Here is a 21,772-nt window from a genome sequence, read left to right as displayed (position 1 = left end):
GATTAAGGGTCTGAATTTAGCATTCAGTCTTTCCAGCTGAGAAAAGCACCTCGTAAGCTTCGAGGAAAACATCTCATAAGCCTGTGTGCAGCTGGGATAAACAGGTACAAGCCATTCAGAGACGCACTCCAAACACGACATCAGAGGCACATCAGAAATAGACCGGACCAGCTGAACAGGAGAGGATTCTCCCACCAAGCCAAGTCCTCTGTGGAGAATAGGGAGGCATGAATAGCTTGGAAACTTCCATAATCTCCCCCGTCAGAGTTCCAAACCAAGCTTATGAGAAGGCATAGTGCTCAATCATAGTGAGGCAGATGTGCCCTATGATCTCTCAGCTATTGTTTGGGGCAAACCCTAGGCATCTGTGTTGCATTCATGCAGGGTTTGATTTCAAAATCTGTTTCAAACTGACTAAAGAAATACAAAGGGGCATATAAAAGTGGGATTCTTTTCTTTCAGCTTGGATTTACAATATTGGTGTAGTGGTTAGCACTCTTGCCTTTGCAGCAAGAAGGCCCCAGTTCCTGGGTTCAAACCCCGGTTGGAACAACTTCGAGCCCCAAGGGCCTTGGTCTTCTCCCCGTGTGTGCGTGGGTTTTCTCCGGGTTCTCTGGCTTCCTCCCACTGTTCGGAAAAACATGCAATGAATTTATGTATGAATGATAGTGGTGGTCGGAGGGGCCGTTTGGCGCACATTGGCAGCCACTCTTCCGTCAGTCTGCTCCAGAGCTAGAATGTGTTAATTAATAATGGCCAATTTGTAAAGCGCTTTGAGTATCTAGAAAAGCGCTCTAGAAAAATAAAAAAAATAAAAATAATAATAATAACATGAGAGTCAACATTTTAGGCAAACTCTTTGCTTTCCCACTGTCTGTTAACTTTGGGCTATTGAACATCTTTCTTTTTTCTTTTTGTTTTAATGTGCCATGGCCTCTGATGAACTTTGATTGTCCTGACTGAATAATGTGACCCCACGCATGAAATACACTCCCCCTCTGTTTCAAGGTTCACTGGGTTAAGTCACTGCTATTGTTATTACAAGTGCTGGCATTCAATGCTTGGCTTCACTTAAGGAGCGGCTTTCCTCTTTTTTATTTTTTTTAATGACATGAAGTTACTTCCTGAATGAAAGACACAAAACAGTTCCCCTCAGCTCAGGACTTATTTAGCCATCTAAAAGTTGTCATTGTGTCAATTTCCCAATTCCGTTTTTTATCGAAATTCTCACTTTATGTTCGGACTTTTTCAAATATATGACCTAAAATGCAGTTTATTTGGAATGCAAATGGCCACTACTATTTTGAATGTTGTAAAACACAGGGCTGGATATCACAAATTGACTCCCCTCATTTCATTTATGGCGCCTCTTTATCACGGTGTAAACTTATTGTATTTTGATTAATTTCAAATTGCTTGCCTTGCTTCAGTAGAGTGTGAAATGCACTTTCCCTTTTGTAGTTTTTTTTTCTTCTTTTTTTTTTCAATTTCTATCACTGTGAGCGGGGAGAAAGTAAAGGGTGGGCAAAAGGAATGAACACATGGGTGTCTGGTGTAATTAAGAAACTGAAGTATTAGAACAGGCAGTGCCTTCACCAGCTATAATTCATCAAACATGGTCTTAATTAAATTGTTTACACAGATGTCTGCAAGCTGGTTCCTGCAACAGTTATTCCATTATAAAACACTATATTATTACTGGACTCACAAGAAAAGTTGTGTGTGGCTGTTCACTTCACCATAAAATAGAGAAATTAATTTCCATTTCAGATCAACTAAATCGTACAAGTGCTGTATCTGTTTGTTTGCTATACGGAAATGCTCCTGCTCTCTGGAGTGTGGCAGCTGTAGAGTGGCATGCCCTAATCACATTAAATAACTTGGTGTCAACCCTTAATTACATCTTTGGCAAATGTAGGTGTTAATATTTCACATGATATAAATGTTTCAATGTCATTGACTCTTCATATAAGCACAAACGATCTGTTTTTTATTTCTGTCAGAGAGCTGCTAAATAATATGGTGTGAGCTAAAGTTTTTTTGTATACAACAGAGTAAATGGGGCTCCAGAGGACAGAAAGGGTTGAGCGTCGCTGCCCTTTTTAGCCACTTAACAAACACTGAATCTTTACATTCTGAGTCAGACCCTGCTGTAGGAGGAATGTAACCGCTGTCTCTATCACTCTCTTTTATTAGCCCAGACCAGACCAGTGGTCTGTCTGCCCTCATTCCCAGTGTTATCTCTGGGATTAAGGGCTTGCTGTCTTTTTGACCACCCTCTCTTCGCCTGGTCACACACATAAACAAACACTCTGACGGATCTCTGTAGAGCCCAGGCCTGGAAGCACACACTCACCCACACAACACATGTGTTCAGAAGGAATGTTACCCAGTGGAGTTAGAGGAGGGGGATGAGCAGGGGGTTTTTTTTATAGGGATTTGTGGGATATAAGTTTACTTTTGTTTTTTTTCCTCTCATGCTCATCCATCTCAAAATAGGTACTGCGAGTTCAGAAAAATACGTTTTTGACACATCAAGAAAAAATGTCACATCCCATTTAAAGCTGCACTTTAAACAGATTGCCTCTCGTTGAATTCAAATAAAAATAAGATGTGCACATTTACACACAAAACACTAAAAAAATAATCAATCAGTAACTCCTTTACTACTACTGGATGTACTGAGGGGAGAAAAAGGATCCTCAAGTGATGTCGGAGAATGCCATGCACTGTTGGAACTCATTCAACCAAATCTTGACCAATACACAGCCATGACGTTATTACTTTTTCTTTTTATAATTATTTGATGATATATTTTAGTTTATTAGCTGTGGATAGTGTTGATTGATGTTGTGCGGGTATAACACCAAAACCATGTGGTCAAATAGGCGAATAAAAAATCAGTATAGATTACTGTAGCGTGGACACTTATCACAATTTCTGTCTGAACAAACCAAATTGCATGAAGCTGCAGGACCTACGCAGCAATTTATGATAAGATGTTAAACTGCAACCTTTGAAAATATAAATATATTTTTAGTTTTTTAAAATATCTAAGATGAATAGATCCAACAGTTACTGACTGACAGCTGACAGGTCTTTACAGATCATTACAGAACAAGCAAATGACCATTTTGTTTGGCTTCAGATGCTGAAAGCAGTAATGGACTGGTTAAAGCATTGTGGTAGTAGCTGACTGAATCGAGCAATTGTTTAATGCAAGTTTGACAAAAACAAACAAAACAAACCAACCCAAAACAACAGGAACAGTAACGATCTCTCTCTGTACGACTCAGCCAGCCAGCACATCTGTGCACAGCCAAGTGACAGCTTGACAAAGCTTATGCTGCTGAGTTTTGGTCAGATGCTCAAGTTATAAAGCTGACCTTGCAATGTTTTGTTTCTCTCTTACCAAGGTCTGATGTCAAGATACTAACATCCTACATAGACTTCTTCTTTTTTCTGTTTTTTTTTGCTGCAGTGTAAAGATGCCAAACAACAGTAGCTCTAACCTTGGGAGTTACCATGAATGTGAGAGGATTAAATTGCTCTTGGGCAGGAAAGTGGCTGTGATTGATATATATGGATTAATTTGAACCTTTTGGTGTGCCAAATGACAGTAATGATTACTAGTAAGTAACCCATCCAAGTGAAGAAGATAGCAAATGAAGTTAAGCAATGAACCATCGCATCATTTCTCTTTTTTTTTTTTTTTGGCACTATAGCCATGAGGTAAATGGCTACCTGGAATCTAGCGTAGAATACATGGTGTTTCAGAATAAATAATCCACTTGGCCCCCTTTGCAGGTCTCACTCTTTTGTTTCTGTCAGACACAAATGAGCACATACCCACTTGCACATAAACGCCAAAAGACAACAAATTAGCTGTCAGTTTTACTGGCCATGTGACCTCAAAAGTAAAGAGAAGGGAGATAATGATCTCGGGGTAAGGACAGTTGCACACACGCACACAAACACTAAAAGTACACCGTCCAAGGACTTTAGCCTCTACGTTGATGGATCGCGGGACAATTTCAAAGATAGAGGAGGATAAATGTGATTATTGCATGACAAGCCTTAACTGTCTCAAACTAAGTTGATAAATTGTGACGCGTGCATAAAATTAAAGTTACTATGATTAAAACTGTGACACAGATATTGCTCATCCTATATACGCCCCCTCTTCCATAAATGAAATGGATGTTTTGTTGGTTCATTTCTCATTCACTTAAAGGAATTTACACAACTCTCATCTACTTAAAGCCAAGTGACATATTGTGCGTTTATAAAGTAGACACATAATGGAATTGCTCCCCTTGCCTTCACCTTGTAACCTTACAAAATATATTCTGCATGACCTTGGTAAAACAAAGATAGCATACAGATGTAAGTAAATCATTTGTACACCAAGTATTTTTGGTTCAGTGAGCAATAGCAAATATTTATTGAGGCGATATCTTATAAGACCCGTTGTCCCAGAATTGTTCAACTGACACTGTCACTTCATTTTTATGACCGTTCTAGTAAAACAGCCTTAGATAAAATATTAATTAAAAGTCGCTTTAGGATGTGAGCGCTTGCCAAGTTCCTAGAAATGGTGAAGTGGTCTAATCTACTCAGTGACGGGAGGAAAAATAGCAACCTCATTTGTGTGGGAAATGAGAAATTGCCAAATTCCCTAAACAAATCATTGAGTACTGATAGAATCAAAACACATCTCTCATCAGAAAAGGGGTGGTTGGCAGACATTCTGTCTTTTAGAAACTATAAAATTATAGCAGATTTAATACTTTTCCCTCAAGCCCTATCATCTCGCAGTCTGAAAGGAAAGAGAGTCCTCCTCTTATTGTAAAATAATCCATAATAATAAGTCCCAAAGTGTTCTCCGCCCACCGGAGACCTCGGCCAAATGATGTAACTACCTGTGAGATGGGTACACTGTTGCTCTGAAAAAAAGGATTGTTCCAGAAACCAGTGGTTCCCAGACTTTCAGCAGTTAGCGAGCAAAGCTATTTTGGTCTGTCTCCCTCATGAGCTGATACACTGACTGTGCTCTGATCCCTTTGTCCATCAGAGAGATAGAACATTTTCAGCCTAATGCAACTGGACCCTCACTAATGACAGCAGATAGCCTGGTCGGCTAGATGACAGCCGCTGAGAACAATACTTAATGTTGACATCACTTGCTGTGGGAATCTATTTCGGTTTTCTTCCTTTTATAGTGTGCTTTTGGAAATTGCTATCTGGCTCCCCAGACAAAGCACATATAAAAGCTTTAGAAGAGCGGGTGGCCCTGTGTGCTTGGGAATCAGTTCCAATCCATTCAGACTCGTGCATCTTTCTCAGCAAGTGCAGCTCACCCCCAAATCCCTTTTACACATGGCACCCAAGAAAATTGAACCAAAGAAACCTGAGCTCAAGAAGCCGGAACCCAAGAAAGATGTAGCCCCAGCTAAACCAGCTCCAGCTCCTGTGGCAGAGCCTGAGCCACCCAAGGAGCCTGACTTTGACCCCAAAAGCATCACACTTGAGTACTCTTCAGACCAGATTGAGGAGTTTAAAGAGGCATTTACCTTGTTTGACCGCACACCCACCGGAGAAATGAAGATCACGTTCGCCCAGTGCGGGGATGTGATGCGAGCCCTGGGCCAGAACCCCACCAATGCAGATGTGCTAAGAGTGCTTGGAAAACCACGTCCTGAGGACATGAGCACTAAAATGGTGGACTTTGAGACCTTCTTGCCAATGCTCCAACATATCTCCCGTGCAAAAGATCAGGGCAATTTTGAGGATTTTGTTGAGGGGCTCAGGGTTTTTGACAAGGAAGGCAATGGCACCATAATGGGAGCTGAGCTGCGTCATGTGTTGGCAACACTAGGAGAGAGGATGACAGAAGACGAGGTGGACAGACTGATGGCTGGACAAGAGGACGCCAATGGATGCATCAACTACGCCTCCTTTGTGAAGCACATTCTCTCTGGGTGAATGGGACATTTGACCATAAAGACTCCATTTCTGTTTACTCCACTTATCTGGATCCTTGTTAAACATTTTACATTTAGGGGTGAGCATGTGACTTAGTCTGTGGCATTATTTTTACACTGTCAAACGAAGTAAATGCTCACTGACGTAATGTTGACCGCACGATTAAATCTTTTCAATAAACACACTAAAAATGATGAAATGCCCATGAGATGATTTGGACATCTCTGAAGAAAAAGCCATTAATAAAGGAAGTATTAATACAAATTGCCTCGCAAAGTCATTTCAGAATGCCGACATTTAAATTTGACGAGAAAATAATGACTCAAACAGGGTTGCTGATAAAAGCGCCCATTTTAAGACTATTAAACGTAATCACATAAACTGTGTTAATGTGATTAGGACAAAGTATTGTTGTGACATCAACACAATGTTGGATTTTGTTCCTTCTGAAAATAGAACAGACTTTATTCTATTCTACTTTACATAAAGAGTATTTGAATGAGCCTTCTTCCCATTGTGCTTAAGGGCAGCTGTTGTGGATCAAGATAAACTCCCACATTCTGGACACACACACACACACAAGCTCATATCCAGTTTCATTTGACAACTACAAGACAGGTGCTCCAAAGATAGTCTCCCTCATCTCTCTTGCAGTAGCTGAGAGATTAATTTGTACATACTTTTAAACAAACACATTTGCAACAATATTCACATTCTATGAAGTGTAGAGGGTTAAAGACTTCATATGTGTCTGTATTTATTTCATGAGTTTATTTATTCAGAAAACATTTTCTCTCACTACAGGTACAGCCTTACTGAAATAGCCAGTCATGCTGTTTGGCTTTTGCACCATGTATGCGCCATACATTTGGCTTGTGTGTGAGGGTGTGTATGAGTTCATGGACACCACTGGCCATGATTTATATTAGAGTTGTGTGAGAGCTGTTACACCTCGACCTCATGGTCTACTGAACTGAAAGTGGATAAAGGATGGAAAAGTGGGCTTTTATTCACTGTGCAGTTGACATTACTGGGATCCTGCTCACATCATGATACATCACTTACTCAGTGTTGAAATCAGACAAGGTTCTTTTTTCTGGTCTAGAGTTTGGAGTTTTGAAGTAAATGTGGAGCAGCAATATCTCATGCAACTTGAATTTCACATTTCAAAAAAACAGGACACGACGACACCAAGTAAATAATTTTTTTTGTTCCTTTCTGACGCTTCACTTCTTGATGTAGTACAACCCAATTAAAGAAATCCATCCAGTCATTTTGTCCGCAACAGCAATGACATCTTGTTTAATTTTTTTTTTTGTTTAGACGATAGATGCTGGAGAGAGATACAGATAAAACAAAAACAACCTTCCATGGATAAACACGGTGCAGTGGGAGACAAACTCGTTCTGAGCTGCTAGTTATGTTTGCAGATGTGACAGATAAATACGAGGCCTAATTTAATTTTCTTGTATCAGGATTCTTTGGGGGTTCAAATCGATAAAGAACCATTTCAAGATGAAAATGCAATTATCATTTTGCAACACAAGATTGAATTACCAAATTAGCCAGATGAACAAGGGGCACTGGGCACTTAAGAATATATATATAATTTGCTTTTGCAATTAGTTCTGTATTATCTGTTTATTTGTGATGTAGCTTAGAGGTAGAACATGGAATGTGTGCACTGCAGATGTAGGTTAAACGTTCTTATAATATAGTTATTGACATGGATGAGAGTGAATTGAGAGTGAAGGAGACACACCAGCTATACCAGATCAAGAATAAAAATGGGAAGTATATATTCTTTCCTTTTAATGCTATAATAGTCTTCTTAATATTGCAGAATGGTGCTCTTTGCTGAGTACATTTCCATAAAAACAATGTGGATAGAAACTGGTCCAAAGACTGATGGCACAGCAACACATTTCGAGTCTCTTTCCACACGGCAGCAGGAGACAGCACCCTGTGGCTGGGATTGGTATTGTATTTTTCACAGACATCCAATTGTGCCACTGAATTAGAGGAAGGCGAGCCAGCATCCTGGTGGGGCCTAAAATGTCAGCAAAATGTCCATACTCTTCTTAGCTTTCTACTGCCTTGTCTCCACTCACTGGACGACCAACTCAGTATCTCATCCCATCGGGAGATGAATATCTGTAGCATCATCTGCTTTCCTTAGATCAGGTTGATGGACGAGATTCCCCTTTATGCCACGCAGCCCCACAGCTCCACAGTTGTTCAGGCAGATAGATTGAGAGGACTCCCAGGAAAAAGCAGGAGCGATGATGTATGTTTCATGATTAATAATGCCTGATGTGACCTTCGGTGTGTGCATTCCCTGAGGTTGTTCTGCTCCTCTGACCTGGAATAGCCGACAGTACTGCATTGGCCATTCTGGCTGCCCTGAGAAGTCAAAGCAAAATCTAGTTCTCGGCAAGCCGCACGAGGTTAAGCCACTAGCAGAATATGCTCTACTCGATTTGGGTATCAGGCATGTCATTTCCCATTAACACTTGCCGATTTTTATAAAACGGCGGGTTTGATTCTTGAGTCAGACGCTCATGACTCTACCAGTGACGATCTTCTCTGACCAATCACTGGCAGTCTGTTGACGTCACATTTTGGTATCGGCTTTGAACGTCGCAAGAGCAGGTACCAAAAAAAATATCAGATGCCAGGTCCTATTGTTTCCACTACATGGTCCCAGCTCGCCTCGCCTCTTCACGGTTTGATTATGTTTCCATTACAATATAGTACCTCCTCAACGTGGGTGGAGTCATCACTGCACGGCTCAGTGAAACTGCCATGACTTTGAGTTACATGTGACACAAACTAGTGGCCTGTGACTTTTAAAGCAGTTGTTTTAAGTGTAACTGAATGATTAGAACCAGTTAATTCAAAAGATTTGTTGAGTACTTCCTCAATGACGCTATGGCCAGAGCAGGTACTAAAAAAAGTACCAGGTACCAAGTACTATCACTAATGGAATCACAAAATAACTGTGCGGTGCCGAGGCGAGGCGTGCCATTCTAGTGGAAAAGGGGCTTATCTTTAATGGAAAAAGCAAAAAACAACAACAAGTAGAGTCGAGACGAGTAGTGCTAGAACTGTAAAATGGTAAAGCCCCATAAGCTCCTCCTCTTTAATTTAACAAATTGCACCAATTTTCTTGTCCTGCTTCTTTTTATTAACAGACACCACCCACTCTGAAGAGTATTCACTATCAGTCGAAATCATTTAATTGCTAGATTCTCATTGTAATAGTGTAGATCATGTGTCAGTGTTGGATATGTGATGGAGGTGTTTACTGACTATCATTGAATGCAAACACAATGCTGTCCTTACAAAATCTATTTGATAGGAGTACAACAAGAAACAATGGATGAAGAGTTGTTTAGCTCTCAACTCCCTCTAGCAATAAAGCCTTTGTTAACTTTGATGGACGACTGTAAGAAAGCAAAATATAACCTCAGGGACAAGGCAACAACAGCTCAGTAGCAATGTTTTGAACAGTATGTGAGGACAACTTCACAATATAACTATAGTCACTTACAAGGGTGACTACAGCCCCAATAGAGCAACTCCAACATCTCTGTATTCAGCACAATAGCAGCGAGCATGGCTGAACACGCAAAGCATGTGAATATGCATTGAAATGCCAGGTGTGATCTGACACACTTAGAGCTGTCCACTTGTGGTCAGACCACTCAAGACACATGATGCCAGGTGTGAAGTGGGTTAATTAGTCACTTTTTTTTAAATTAATGAACTATTGAGTTTGAATGTGCTTTACTTTACATGAAATTTAGCATTGACTGTATTTTGTCTTACTGTAGGAGTAGAAACTAGGCAGAAGTGGCACTCTTTGCAGCTGTCAAGTACATTCATAGGAGGTTCTAAGTGCACTGGGCATCCGGCTCTATACTCAGTTGAGAGCCAGCCAGTAATTTAGACCCATCATGATTAATCAGCAGCTGTTGGCTATAAAGTCCTTTGTCAAATATGTGGATCTCTCGGCTGAAAGTATCCATGTACATAGGTTGTAACTACAGTTGTGCCGAGCCTGTTAGGTAATGCCTCCACTGTAATTTTCATAGCCGCAGTTTATGCTGTTGTTGTTTTAGAGCGCATTATATTAAAATGTCAACCATACAAACTGCTCTGTGCATGGCTGTAGAAGCACAGGTGGCGGCATAAAACATCGTTGTACACACACACACACTCAAGAAATATCAAGTGGCAGTATACTGTCTCATTTAAAGTGGCAATTTGTGAGATCCTCATATTTTGCCAAGGGCGGCATGTGGTGTTGGGTGCCAAGCATTTATTGTTGTAGCAATCTTGCAGTGCATCTTATTTTTGGCAGTCAAACTGCGTAATGAGTGCGGACTTGTCTGTTACATTGAATTTTAATTTTCTGGTTCTCTTCCTGCAATATTCTGCCATTGTCGGGAAATATTTTTGGTGGTATAATGAAGGCAAATATTTACTGGATAGGCACAGTTGTTGTTTTTTTTAATGTTGTTTGTTGTACTGTCCAATGTTTAACAGTATTTAGCCCAGCAATTACAAATCACCATTGAACTAATGACATGGATGGATGGCAACCTTGATTATACAACAACCAGGAGTCAAAGAAGGTGTGCCGAGTTCAGATCAGCCAGCATCATCTGTTGGCAGCCAGTCATTTTTCACAAGGCGCAACAAATTCATCTTTCTCCGTTGATAACTTGTTTCATTAACTCATTACTCTAACTGGATTTTAAATCAAGCCAAGCCTCATATATTTGGATGAGGCCCTATTTTGTTTGAATAGAACCTATGATGGATTACCTTCAACTTAGAAGCCAAAAACCCTATTAATTCTTGAATATGATCCCATATGTGAGATTGCTACCTGCTGCTTCCACGTCATTCTAAACCAAAATGCAATCACCTTGATGTTGACATTTAAGAGCTTTAAGATTAATTGGTGTCACCTTTCATCATTTTTCTGACGACATGATTACATATTGGTCACTCGGATAATTTGCAGTCTTCATCAACGGGGCACAAAATAAATAACAGAGACATTGATTTCTATGACTTCCTTCACAAAATGAAAGTGATGCACATTCCTAAAAACTTATGTACCCTGACCATGGAAGTCGCATGAAGTGGTGATATTGTTATTGAGATGCACAGCAACACCACGCTTATTAGCGCGAATGATGTGAATTTGTGTTAAAGCAAAAGATATACATATATATGTATATGCATATATATGCATATATGCATATACGTATATGCATATATATGCATATATGTATATGCATATATATGCATATATGTATATGCATATATATATGCATACATATATGTATATATACATATGTGTGTGTATATATACTGTATGAATTGATATACATATACATATGTGTATATATATGTATATATATTAGGGATGTAACGATACACTCAACTCACGACTCGATATAGTTCACGTTTTTTTGTTCACGATACGATTTTCTCACATTTTTTTATTTATTTATTTATATTTTTTATCAAAATGATCTACAGACAAATTATGACCAAATAAAATAATCTTTTATTTGTAGTAAAAAGAGGAGCTTTCTTTACAGAAACTCTGTAAAACAGTTTGTCCTCTTATAAAAAGTGCAACTTACATGGTCATCTTAAACAACAAAATACATGAAAAATATCTCCATTCTTTAGAAACACTCTCACAAGTAAACTGGTGTTAACTGTTGTCCTGGTAATTTCTTGCGCTCTTGCATTGTTATGGGGGAGAGGAGATGCAAAGTCTCTCGTCAGGGTGGTTTGCCCCCTCTGCAATTTTCGCTCACGAGGTGGCGTAACGTTACTTTGCTTCTCACTGTGGTGGCAGCTAATATGCTGCTGCATGTTGCTCGTGTTGCCGCTAAATGTTAGCAGTCTCTTGCAATATTTACATGCTGTTTTGGTTTTATCTGTCCATTTCTCACCGGTCGTATTTGTGTATATAGGGAATCCAAAATGCCAATGAGAATTAGTGAAATGGTGTCTTTCATTCCATGGTGAGACCCTTGACCCCATATTTCCACTGGACGTGGAACAGCAGCGGCGCGGTTCTGCTTCGTCCTCTGCCCGGCGTCAATCCCCACCGGGCGCGTTACGGCAGTGGCGCGGAGCCATGGGAGCCAGCGCTATTCACGGAAGATCGCACGATAATCTCGCGAGATCCAGCGATAGACTGTGTGTATAAAGGAAACAACAACAACACAGCTTCTTTTCATTCTCCGACGTGGAAGAACTGTTGATCTGGTGTCATAAATGATTTTATGTTTCTCCACTTCAACAACCAGTCTCTCGTCGTACATTATGACTCTCAGAGACGCTCTGATTAATTGACTGTTTACCTGGTAGCACCTGTCACGACGTAATGTTGATGCGATGTTGTGACAGGCTATAAGACCTGCTTATTGTTTTATTTTGAAACGGGGGCGGAAATGTTTACTTTGATTCTGTCGGACTTCCTGTCTTGTGCGATCTGCTTCGTTGAAATTTACAAGGTTCAGCAGCGGTAACGGAAAAAATAGAACTGATTCCTATCGATAGCGCTGCGGCGCGGCGAGCCGCTTCTGAGCCGCTGCTGAGTCTGGTGGAAATGCTCTCATTGATTAGAATGGAAGCGATTTTGGCCGTTCCGCGGCCGTTCCACGTCCAGGGTCTTAAAATCTAGTAATGCAACTCCACAGTGCAACATATTGAGGACTCCTCTGCTCAACCTGGCCTTTCTAAAGAGTGTAAAGGAACTATGGTGACCTTTGCATACCAGAACGTACTCTACACTCTATCTGCAATTTCCTCTATCTACTCTGTTTTTTAATTCAGTTTAAGCGCCATTAAAACCCACATTTTTCAACATGGCGTCTTGAGTGTCCAATTTTAGGTGTTGCTCAAGATGTTTTTCCATAAACATATTTATGGGCCGTATTTTACATCTATGCCAATGAGCTCTCCTAAATGTTGGATTTTTATACAACACAAAAATAAAGAAATGATTTGATGCAATTAGTATGTCAATGTTATTATGACAAGATACTCTTTGATCGTATTAACCTATTATAATTATCTTTGGGGTTGTTGTCCATTCTGTTTCATGCAGTTAAACTGCAAATTAAGTGCTATAATTGGATTATACAATTTTACAATTGTATAATCAACACTCATGTGGAGGACATGAGGAAGTGATAGAAGATGAGATGTGCAAAACAATTATTGAAAAAACAACACCACATTGCTTTTTGAAAAATGTTGTGCTTTACCTTCACTTGAAAAGATTACATGTACACATTTTAGTGGCCTTTTAAATACAAACAATTATGCTAGTTATATTTGGCTTCAAAATTGAGTTTGAAAATCAGCAAGTGGTGAATATTATGTATAATGAGTATTTTTTCTTCCCCCATGCTTCACAGTATTACATTATAGTTTGATCTGGAATTCTCTCAGATTCCTCTAATGCTTCTATGAAATATGTCCTAATTAGAGAATCTATTTCCAAGTTCTATAATTAACTCTGGTGTTTTGACACACACACACACACACACACACAAAAATAACTCTACTAACTCATTCTCAACATGTCTAGGAAATGTATTGGGATGCCTAATGAACCTGTACACCATCTCGTACACAGCAACCCAATGCCATTTATTTTAATTTCCACATTAAATGTCTTGAAGCTAAAAAAAAAAAAAAACACAACATTTAAATTGTTCTAAGTGGTTTATATGTACTGAGGAGACAATTAGCTAAATACTTTACTTGTTTGAGTCTTAGAACACTGTAGACTAAAAGGCCACTCAGGCTTTTATATATATCTCTAACATCACAAAGATAAATCAAGCCTGAGAACAGACCCACATATTTTATAAAAAAAAAAAATAAATCCTTCATTTGACATTCATTATACTTGCTGGCCTATAAATAAAAATAATTTGCTCAGAGAGCAAAGTTTTTTTTTTTTTTTGTTAGTTCTCTGCCTGCCTATAGGGAAGGTGAGCCCTTGCCTAAGCCTCCAGAGAAGTATCCTTTGCCATCCTCGGCTGCATGAGGCTATTATTTTGCTGTAGTCTTTGTGCCTCGACAAGAAGTCAAGCTGACAGTCATACTGCAACTTTAAACCTCAACAACTCCTATCAGAGGAAAATGAGCACGAACATAGCTGAATGGAATTAAATTCTAGTAGAATCAGCTTGTCCCTTGTTTAGGGGCTTACCCCACTCAAGGTTATTTATTTACTTTTTATTTTTAAAGGATTTGGCTGTTGTATATGACTATCCCATTCAAGCAACACTTTCTTGAAAAGTGGTGTGTTTTTTGTGTGATGTTCAGGGTTCAGGCACAGTTTACATGACATCATTGTTTGTTGAGTTTCATCAAGTGCATATTGAAATACTTCATTTTTTGGGGGGATCACAGCTCCTTTGAGCATGGACAGACACAGTCTTGTCACACATGACAGATGGTCTGAGGCAATCTCTCCATCTCTGCCACTCTGCTAGTTTGATTCATCTTATCAGAGTCACAATCAGAATACTTGAATAATTCCATGCGGGCTACATGGAAAGTGTAGAGAGCATTTGGTCCTTCAAAATTGAAATAACACTCGTTGCCCTTTATTGACCGACACTCCTTTTAGATTCTTTCCTGTTTTAGCCACATAAGATGGTCGCTGCTGGTGCAGTAAAGGGACCTGTATGCAGGGAAGATGTAGTAGAACAACCAACAGGAGTGTCTGCTGTCTCTCTGAAGTGCCTTTGATTGGTCAAAGCATCCCATGATGGGACATATTCTGCTCCAAAGCTGTACACGGAACACAGAGATGCAGGAGTGTCATTACTTGCACATCATTTGATTTGCCATATGCTGAAAGTATGATAATTATTGAGCAATAATTTAAAAAATAAATAACACCTCAATAATAGCAACAGATGAGAAATGAGCTTTCTTGCCAACACGAGATATATATATAGAGCTGCAATTAACGATTCATTTTGTCATCGATTAATCTGTCAATCATTTTCTCGATTAATCGTTTGGTCCGTAAAATGTGAGAAAATGTTAAAAAAAACATTGATTTCTTTTGTCAAACCTGGAAATGATGATGTTCTCGAATGTCTTGTTTTGTTCTCAAACCAAAATGATTCAGTTTTAATGATTTCTTTATTATGTGGAGCAAAGAAACAAAGACAATATTCAAGAAGCTAAAACAATCAGAAATCCTGTTTTAATAATGGTAAATGGTTTTGTATTTATATAGTGCTTGTCCAGTCTTGATGATCACTCAAAGCTGCTGTACACTACAGTTTCCATTCACACCCATTCACTAATTTTTCACTTAATTTTTCATCACTCATCTTTCATACACACTCACACGTTGTCGGCTTGCCCAAGGACACATCGGCTTGTAGACTAGCGAAGCCAGGAATCGAACCCATGACCTTCGAGTTGAAAAACGAGCCACCGTCGACCCCGAATGAAAAAAGCTTCAAACCGATTATCAAAATAGTTGATGATTCATTTAGTAATCAACTAAAAAATAGATTCATTGATTCATTGTTTCAGCTCTACATATAAAACAAAGTTATACCAAACAACAAGGCCCTATACTGTGATAAGTCACTTTGAGCTGTAAATTCACCACTTCAGAGCACAACTCCGAAGACAATATTACCTTGGGGCCTGACAGGTAGCTACTCTTGTCTCACTTAGACTCATGGGTTTGGGTCTGCAGCTGTGTGTTCCTGACACAAACATCTTCACAATATATCTGACAGCAGTGTGAAAGTGATGGGTTATCACCAGGAACAGAAATACTACAAATATGAATGCTTGACATAAGATCCTGTAAGATGTCTCCAACTGATTATTAAAATCTTGCTGGGAGAGGCACTCGTTCTTTGCTTTGTTCAAGCGTTTTGTTATAGCGCTAATTACACCTTCAATGGACGAAACCTGAGGTCAGTTTGTAGAAAAAATTAACAAATCAGTCACTCACTTAACTTTGAGTGCTTGAGTTTCCCTTTCTTTTGTCTTGGTACACAATTCTAACATTAATATCCCCACATTAACTTAAGTTAAAAGAGAAGACCTGCATAATTATAAAGGCCACGAACTTTCATGTGGTGTTCTAAACCATTTCATGAATATCTTCTTTTTTTTTTTTCTTCCTTTCTTGAGGCCATCATTATAAAAAAAAAGAAAAGAAAAGGAAAACCATCTGATGTCGAAGCTTTATTTAATGACAGGAAGACCGGATATAAATGTTAATCAGCTGCCTGCTGGGAAGTTACAGTGATTGTTCATATTCATTAAGGATTTCATGTAATTTAAAGATTGCGACCATATAATTTGTAGTGAGGCTGCTGCATGAAAGTGAATGTGTATACATCAATAGATGGGAAAAAAGATTTGTAAGGGTTGTTTTAGGCCACAAACACGATCCTATATGTGTACGTGTTTTCCTGTAACATATATGTATATATATATATATATATATTATATATATATAGGACACTAAAACACATTGAATGTGTGGGCCCTAAACATCCACATGAACTGCAGAGATAAAAAGCAATCTGGCAATTCATCATATTGATGCCTTTCAAATCTAGAGGGGATCACTTAATGTAAATCTATGTCTTACGGTCTGATCCTAATTGACTGTTCCAGACACAGTGTTCTCCTGACTGAGGAAGCCATTGTAGGGATTACAGAGATGGCCTTTGGCCAAACACGTTTAAGTGGCACTGAGAGGACATGGTTTCTTACATTTCTCATGAAATAATGATTTGCTTTTTCCATGAGTAAATCAGGCAGTTGTTCCTCCTGTATTTGCCTCTTTTCCTCACATCCACAAATAATATATTTTGATCACTATGCTTTTTAGAAAAATACATTGCCACACTGTTGGTGTAGTGGTTAGCACTATTGCCTTTGCAACAAGGAGGACCTGGTCAGAAAAAAGGGCCCAGAGAAAAACAGGGAGAACATGCATGTTCTCCCTGTGTGTGCATGGGAGGGTTTTTTCTGGGTTCACCGGCTTCCCCCCACAGTCCTAAAATCGTGCAATATGGGGATTAGTCACTCTTGGACACTCTAAATCGACCATAGGAGTGAATTATTTGTCTCTATGTGGCCCTGTGATGGACTGGTGAACTGTCCAGGGTGTACCCCTCCTATCGCCCTATGTCAGCTGAGATCGGTGCAGGATAAAGTGGTCAACATCAGTCAAAAAAACATTCAACTGTTACATTATCTAACCACGTGTTGATATGATTCAGCAGAGAAGTGGCCTTCTTAAAATTTTTGGTGTTTAGACACAATGTTGATTCATTAGAGATAGAACAATATGTTTTTTCAGGGACGACACCAATACCGATTATCAGTGTAGTCAAGGAGCCTGTTAACCGATATTTGGAGCCAATATTCATTTGCAGTAAAATTTAAAATATGGGCGTCTGAATTGTTGAATAATACAAACACTGACACTTGAATTTTAAGAACACTTAAAATTCTTACAAAAAGTGAAGGAAGCTTATAAAGTTAAATGAAAACTTAAACAAATAAATAGCTCCCTAAAGTCTTCTACAGTAAATACAGTTTTCCAAAATTTCAATATAACTGAAATGTTGTTTTATCTTTTACTTATCTTTGTTTTAAGTTCAAACAAACACAAAAAGTGCAGGGATTTCCCAGGGCCAGCAGTTACAAAGTTAACTGAAATTTCGGTATAATCAGTCTATGCCTTATATTCATATACCACTTGGACATGAGCACATAATGGCTCTCCTGCTTTAGGTCAATGTGTGAATTATATGACCACAGCGTATGTCAAAACATGGATATTTCCTTATTTTCAAATGTCACAACTCACAAGCAGAGAAGCTGTAATGATCATTGTGATCACAATACTGTACATCTGAACACTGCACCTGTCGGTGTGTTTACAGCGCTATTGGACAGTCCACATTGTCTCTAATGTTCTGAGGTGTGGACAGCATGTTGCCACATATGCTCATGTGTTAAAAGTAAAGTTCTGGCTCCTGTAGAGAATGGTTGTTCAGTGGTGGGCTACTGCCAGCTACCCAGAGTAAAGGGGTCACTTAGAGAATAGAGTATCACGTTCTATTGTTTCTTCAGTGAAGGCAGGAGGTCATTTAATTCTTCAAAGCCTGCAAACAATGGGGCCCACTTCATTCTTTACCTGTCTGCCACAAGTGATGTGGTGTGCCTTACTTATCTCTAGGGTAATTTATTAGGCCCTAAACATAGTGAAAGAGAGTCTTATTTTCAATCGCAGTTGGAATTATAAATGTTGACACAAGGTCATTTATATTAATGGTTCGAGTTTTAGGACGTTTAATCAAATTAGAAAAGGCTTTAACTCACTTTTGACAAAGTACGCGGGACCTTTGTCCCAGTTAGTTGCTATACAGCGCACAACTTTTGCTGTGAGACAGAATTTAAAATTAGAGCTGGCCCTCTGCATGATGTATGAGGGTCTTATGTTTTAGTTGACAGAATCCCTGCAATCACTTCAAGGTGGAAGCCAGGCACATCCCTTCCAGGGTGCTGCAATATGACCTGCAAATGAAAGCGATTGGCTGCGTCCCTGGAATGTGTTGTACAACATCGGAGGGAGACGGTGGACACACACAACAGAGCCAGCCCAAGGTATAAATGGACTGAGAACTGCTTGGGGCCCCCTGGTGATCACACACAGTAGTGTGTGAAGAATTGTATTATTTTTGAACATATTAAAGAAATCTAGACATCATTGGATATATTTAGATATCTAAATAGTGCTGAGCTAAAGTTATTTGGTTTTATTTTGGAGTTGAACATTGCTCATTTAGTGAACATCTGTTCTCAGTTAAAGCGGAACTAGACCGGAAGTTCCAATTAATGCTGTTTTTTGTGTGTATCTGCGTCATTACCTTGTTTATGAAGCCCTGAAGTTACGAAACAAACAGTTCAGCCATTGCTGTGTTTTATTGTAATCTCGGGCTCAGCGAGATCTCTGAAAATCCCGTTATAGTTACGTAATGAGAGGTTCTCCGGAATAGCCGATCGTCCTTCTCCGGGCACTAGTCCGGGCACATCCCGTTGCGTACATTGAACCGCAGAAGAAGAATAACGTCTGTTGTGGAGGTGTTTCACGAGCGACAGTGTCTTCTGACTCTGGGTCTGACGAAGCTATTTTTAAACACTGTTAAAACAATGTTTTGATAATGAGGAGCAGTGCATCCACCGTTCCAGAAGGGGGAGCTGCGCTTCTGAGAGCGGGTGTGCCGAATGTCACTTCCGGGGTAGTGGCCAATGACAACACAGTCTGTCTTCTCAGGCGAGATTTATGTCTGAAATAGCGCGGCTGACAAGTGCTTCAAAAAGGACAGATTTCTATCGGCTCGTTTCCAGCAACTAGGAGGTTTTTGACCATAAAAACAAGTTAATATATGTCAGTAGAACTCCATAACTAACATATATGTGCAACAGGACCACTCTATGTGACCTTTAAAGACATGAAATGGGTTTACTTGTTTAATTCAAGTTCAGTATCACCAGTTTGAACATGAACGTGCAAATGTGTGATTTTACTGCTTACTTAGGTTTAAAATAATCAAGTGTGACACTGATTTGTTGTAAATAACACAACTATAATAAATGGAATTTAATTAATAATGGTCAAGCACCGGCTACAACATATCAAATTCAGCTTAGGGCCCCATAAACGCTTGGGTCGGCACTGACAGACACATGATTCATTTACTCTGTGCTGTCTGTGTCCACAATGTGCCCATTCGTCCATGAAGACATTTATTTATTTATTTTTGGGAAAAGGGTATTTCTTCTCTCCGCTCACGTACTGTAACTCGAAGCCATTTCACATCAGCCAGCTCTCCCTCTAATCTAAAAACAATCGCTTACTGCTTTGACTGCAGCCTCTTCCTGTGTGTGTGTGATTCTAGCCTAAAAACATTTAATTACCTGTTCATAATTCACTTTTGTTTAATCATTAACAAGTTAAAAAAATTGTCAATCCCATCTTATTTTTTTTACATATTTTTTTGTCTAAACTGAAAAAAGGAATGTAAGGCTTTATCATGTTTTGTAATATTTTAACTGCATGTGCAAAGTTAGCTTTCTCTCCTTGATATCGTCTTTATGGGTTAACCACGTCCTTGCTGGCTTCTGAATGGCTTCTATGTCTGCATAAGGCTGTCGGTTTCTCTCAGGAGAAGAATGTCATTGCTTTTTATGGGGGGGGTGAGAAGCTGATGTGACTGTTACACCCCTGCTGATATGAAATGTGCTATCATAGATTATTCCAATTCTTCTAATTCCAAACCATTACCGAGCGCTCTGTGAGAGCACTGCACGCCTCCGTCCAAATCACTGCCTCACTCACTGCACACACTGCACATTCCCCTGCGCTTTCTGCTGTTTGGCATGATTCGCCGAACATACGGTCGTAAACGCACAGAAAATTCGTCCAGGCTATGCCCGCTAATGGGCTCATTAGGCTCAAACACTGCTGTACACTATCAGAGTCACTGCACTAAAAAGCAGTGGGTGATCCATATTGTGCTTCATTTCTGTGACTGCATGGAACCTCAGCATGCCACCAATGCATCTCCAGGAGTTCCCCCAGAGAGTGCCTCCAACAGGCCGTAAAAAAAGATGTTTTTAAATTGAATAGTATCATATAATAATCCACCAATTACGTAGATTTAATTGTGTTGACAAATCTGCTGTGTGAGCCTTCACATATAAAATGAGATGCAAAGTCGGTGCATACATCTTGTACATAGGTGTTTAACAAATAAAAATAATAATAATAAAAAAAACAACACTTGATGAAATCTACATAATTTCTTAAACAAGGTTTTTGCAGAGTCGAAATAGGTCCCAGTGACGCTTTTCGCTGTCCCTTGGGAAGATGATCAGGGCAAAGCTGACCGCTGCGCCCTCAGGCTATGCGATATTTTCGACTTACTTGAGATAAGAGGACTTGACCATACAACAAAACAAGAATAATATCCAGAGAAGTAATTTAACAGGAAGGTCCAAGCATTTCATTTTTTTTTCATGATTAAAGCCGCGCAGGAAAAACAAAATTGAGTTCTGACTTTTTTCTCAGAATTCTGGGCACCTGTAGTTCTGAGTTCAAAGTCAGAATTGGGAGTTTATTCTCAAATTCTGACTTTTAACTCAGAATTTGGACTTTTAACTCAGAATTCTGACTTTTTTTTTTTTCAAAATTCTGACTTTTCTTTCTTTATTCAAAATTCTGACTTTTAACTCAGAATTCAGATAATGAAGTCTGAATTCTGAGTTTAAATTCAGAATTTTGAGAATAAAGTCAGAATTCTGAGTTAAAAGTCAGATTTAAAAAAAAAAATTAAAAGTCAGAATTTTGAATAAAAAAAAATCTGAATTCTGAGTTAAAAGTCAGAATTTGAGAATAAAGTCAGAATTCTGAGTTTAAAGTCAGAACTCCAATATGTTTTTCCTGTGTGGCCTTAATCCTCTTCCATGCATTTGTAGTTCTGAGTTTAAAGTCAGAATTCCGAGTTTTAAATTCATAATTCTGGGTTTAAATTCAAAATTTTGAGAATAAAGTCAGAATTCTGAGTTAAAAGTCTGAATTTGAGAATAAAGTCAGAGTTCTGAGTTTAAAGTCAGAACTCAAATATGTTTTTCCTGTGTGGCCCTAATCCTCTTCCATACATTTGTA

The 21,772-nt window shown here is 39.1% G+C and overlaps 1 protein-coding gene across 1 annotated transcript; it reads left to right on the top strand.

The window, feature by feature from the left end:
* The first annotated feature begins 5,307 nt into the window (after positions 1–5,307).
* LOC310938099 (myosin light chain, embryonic) lies at positions 5,308–6,249 on the top strand. The gene has a single exon (XM_083902531.1). It carries the CDS (start codon positions 5,380–5,382, stop codon positions 5,983–5,985), a length of 606 nt encoding a protein of 201 aa, XP_083758657.1. The 5' UTR covers positions 5,308–5,379; the 3' UTR covers positions 5,986–6,249.
* The last annotated feature ends 15,523 nt before the right edge of the window (positions 6,250–21,772 follow it).

Source organism: Microchirus variegatus (assembly GCF_963457635.1).
Source record: "Microchirus variegatus genome assembly, chromosome: 16".
In the NCBI taxonomy this organism is placed as follows: Eukaryota; Metazoa; Chordata; class Actinopteri; order Pleuronectiformes; family Soleidae; genus Microchirus; species Microchirus variegatus.
Note: the sequence above shows the minus strand (reverse complement) of the source record. Positions and strands in the feature narration are given on the sequence as shown.

Coding starts and splice junctions, on each gene's coding strand:
- LOC310938099 (XM_083902531.1), top strand. CDS start 5,380: ATGGCACCCAAGAAAATTGAACCAAAGAAACCTGAGCTCAAGAAGCCG.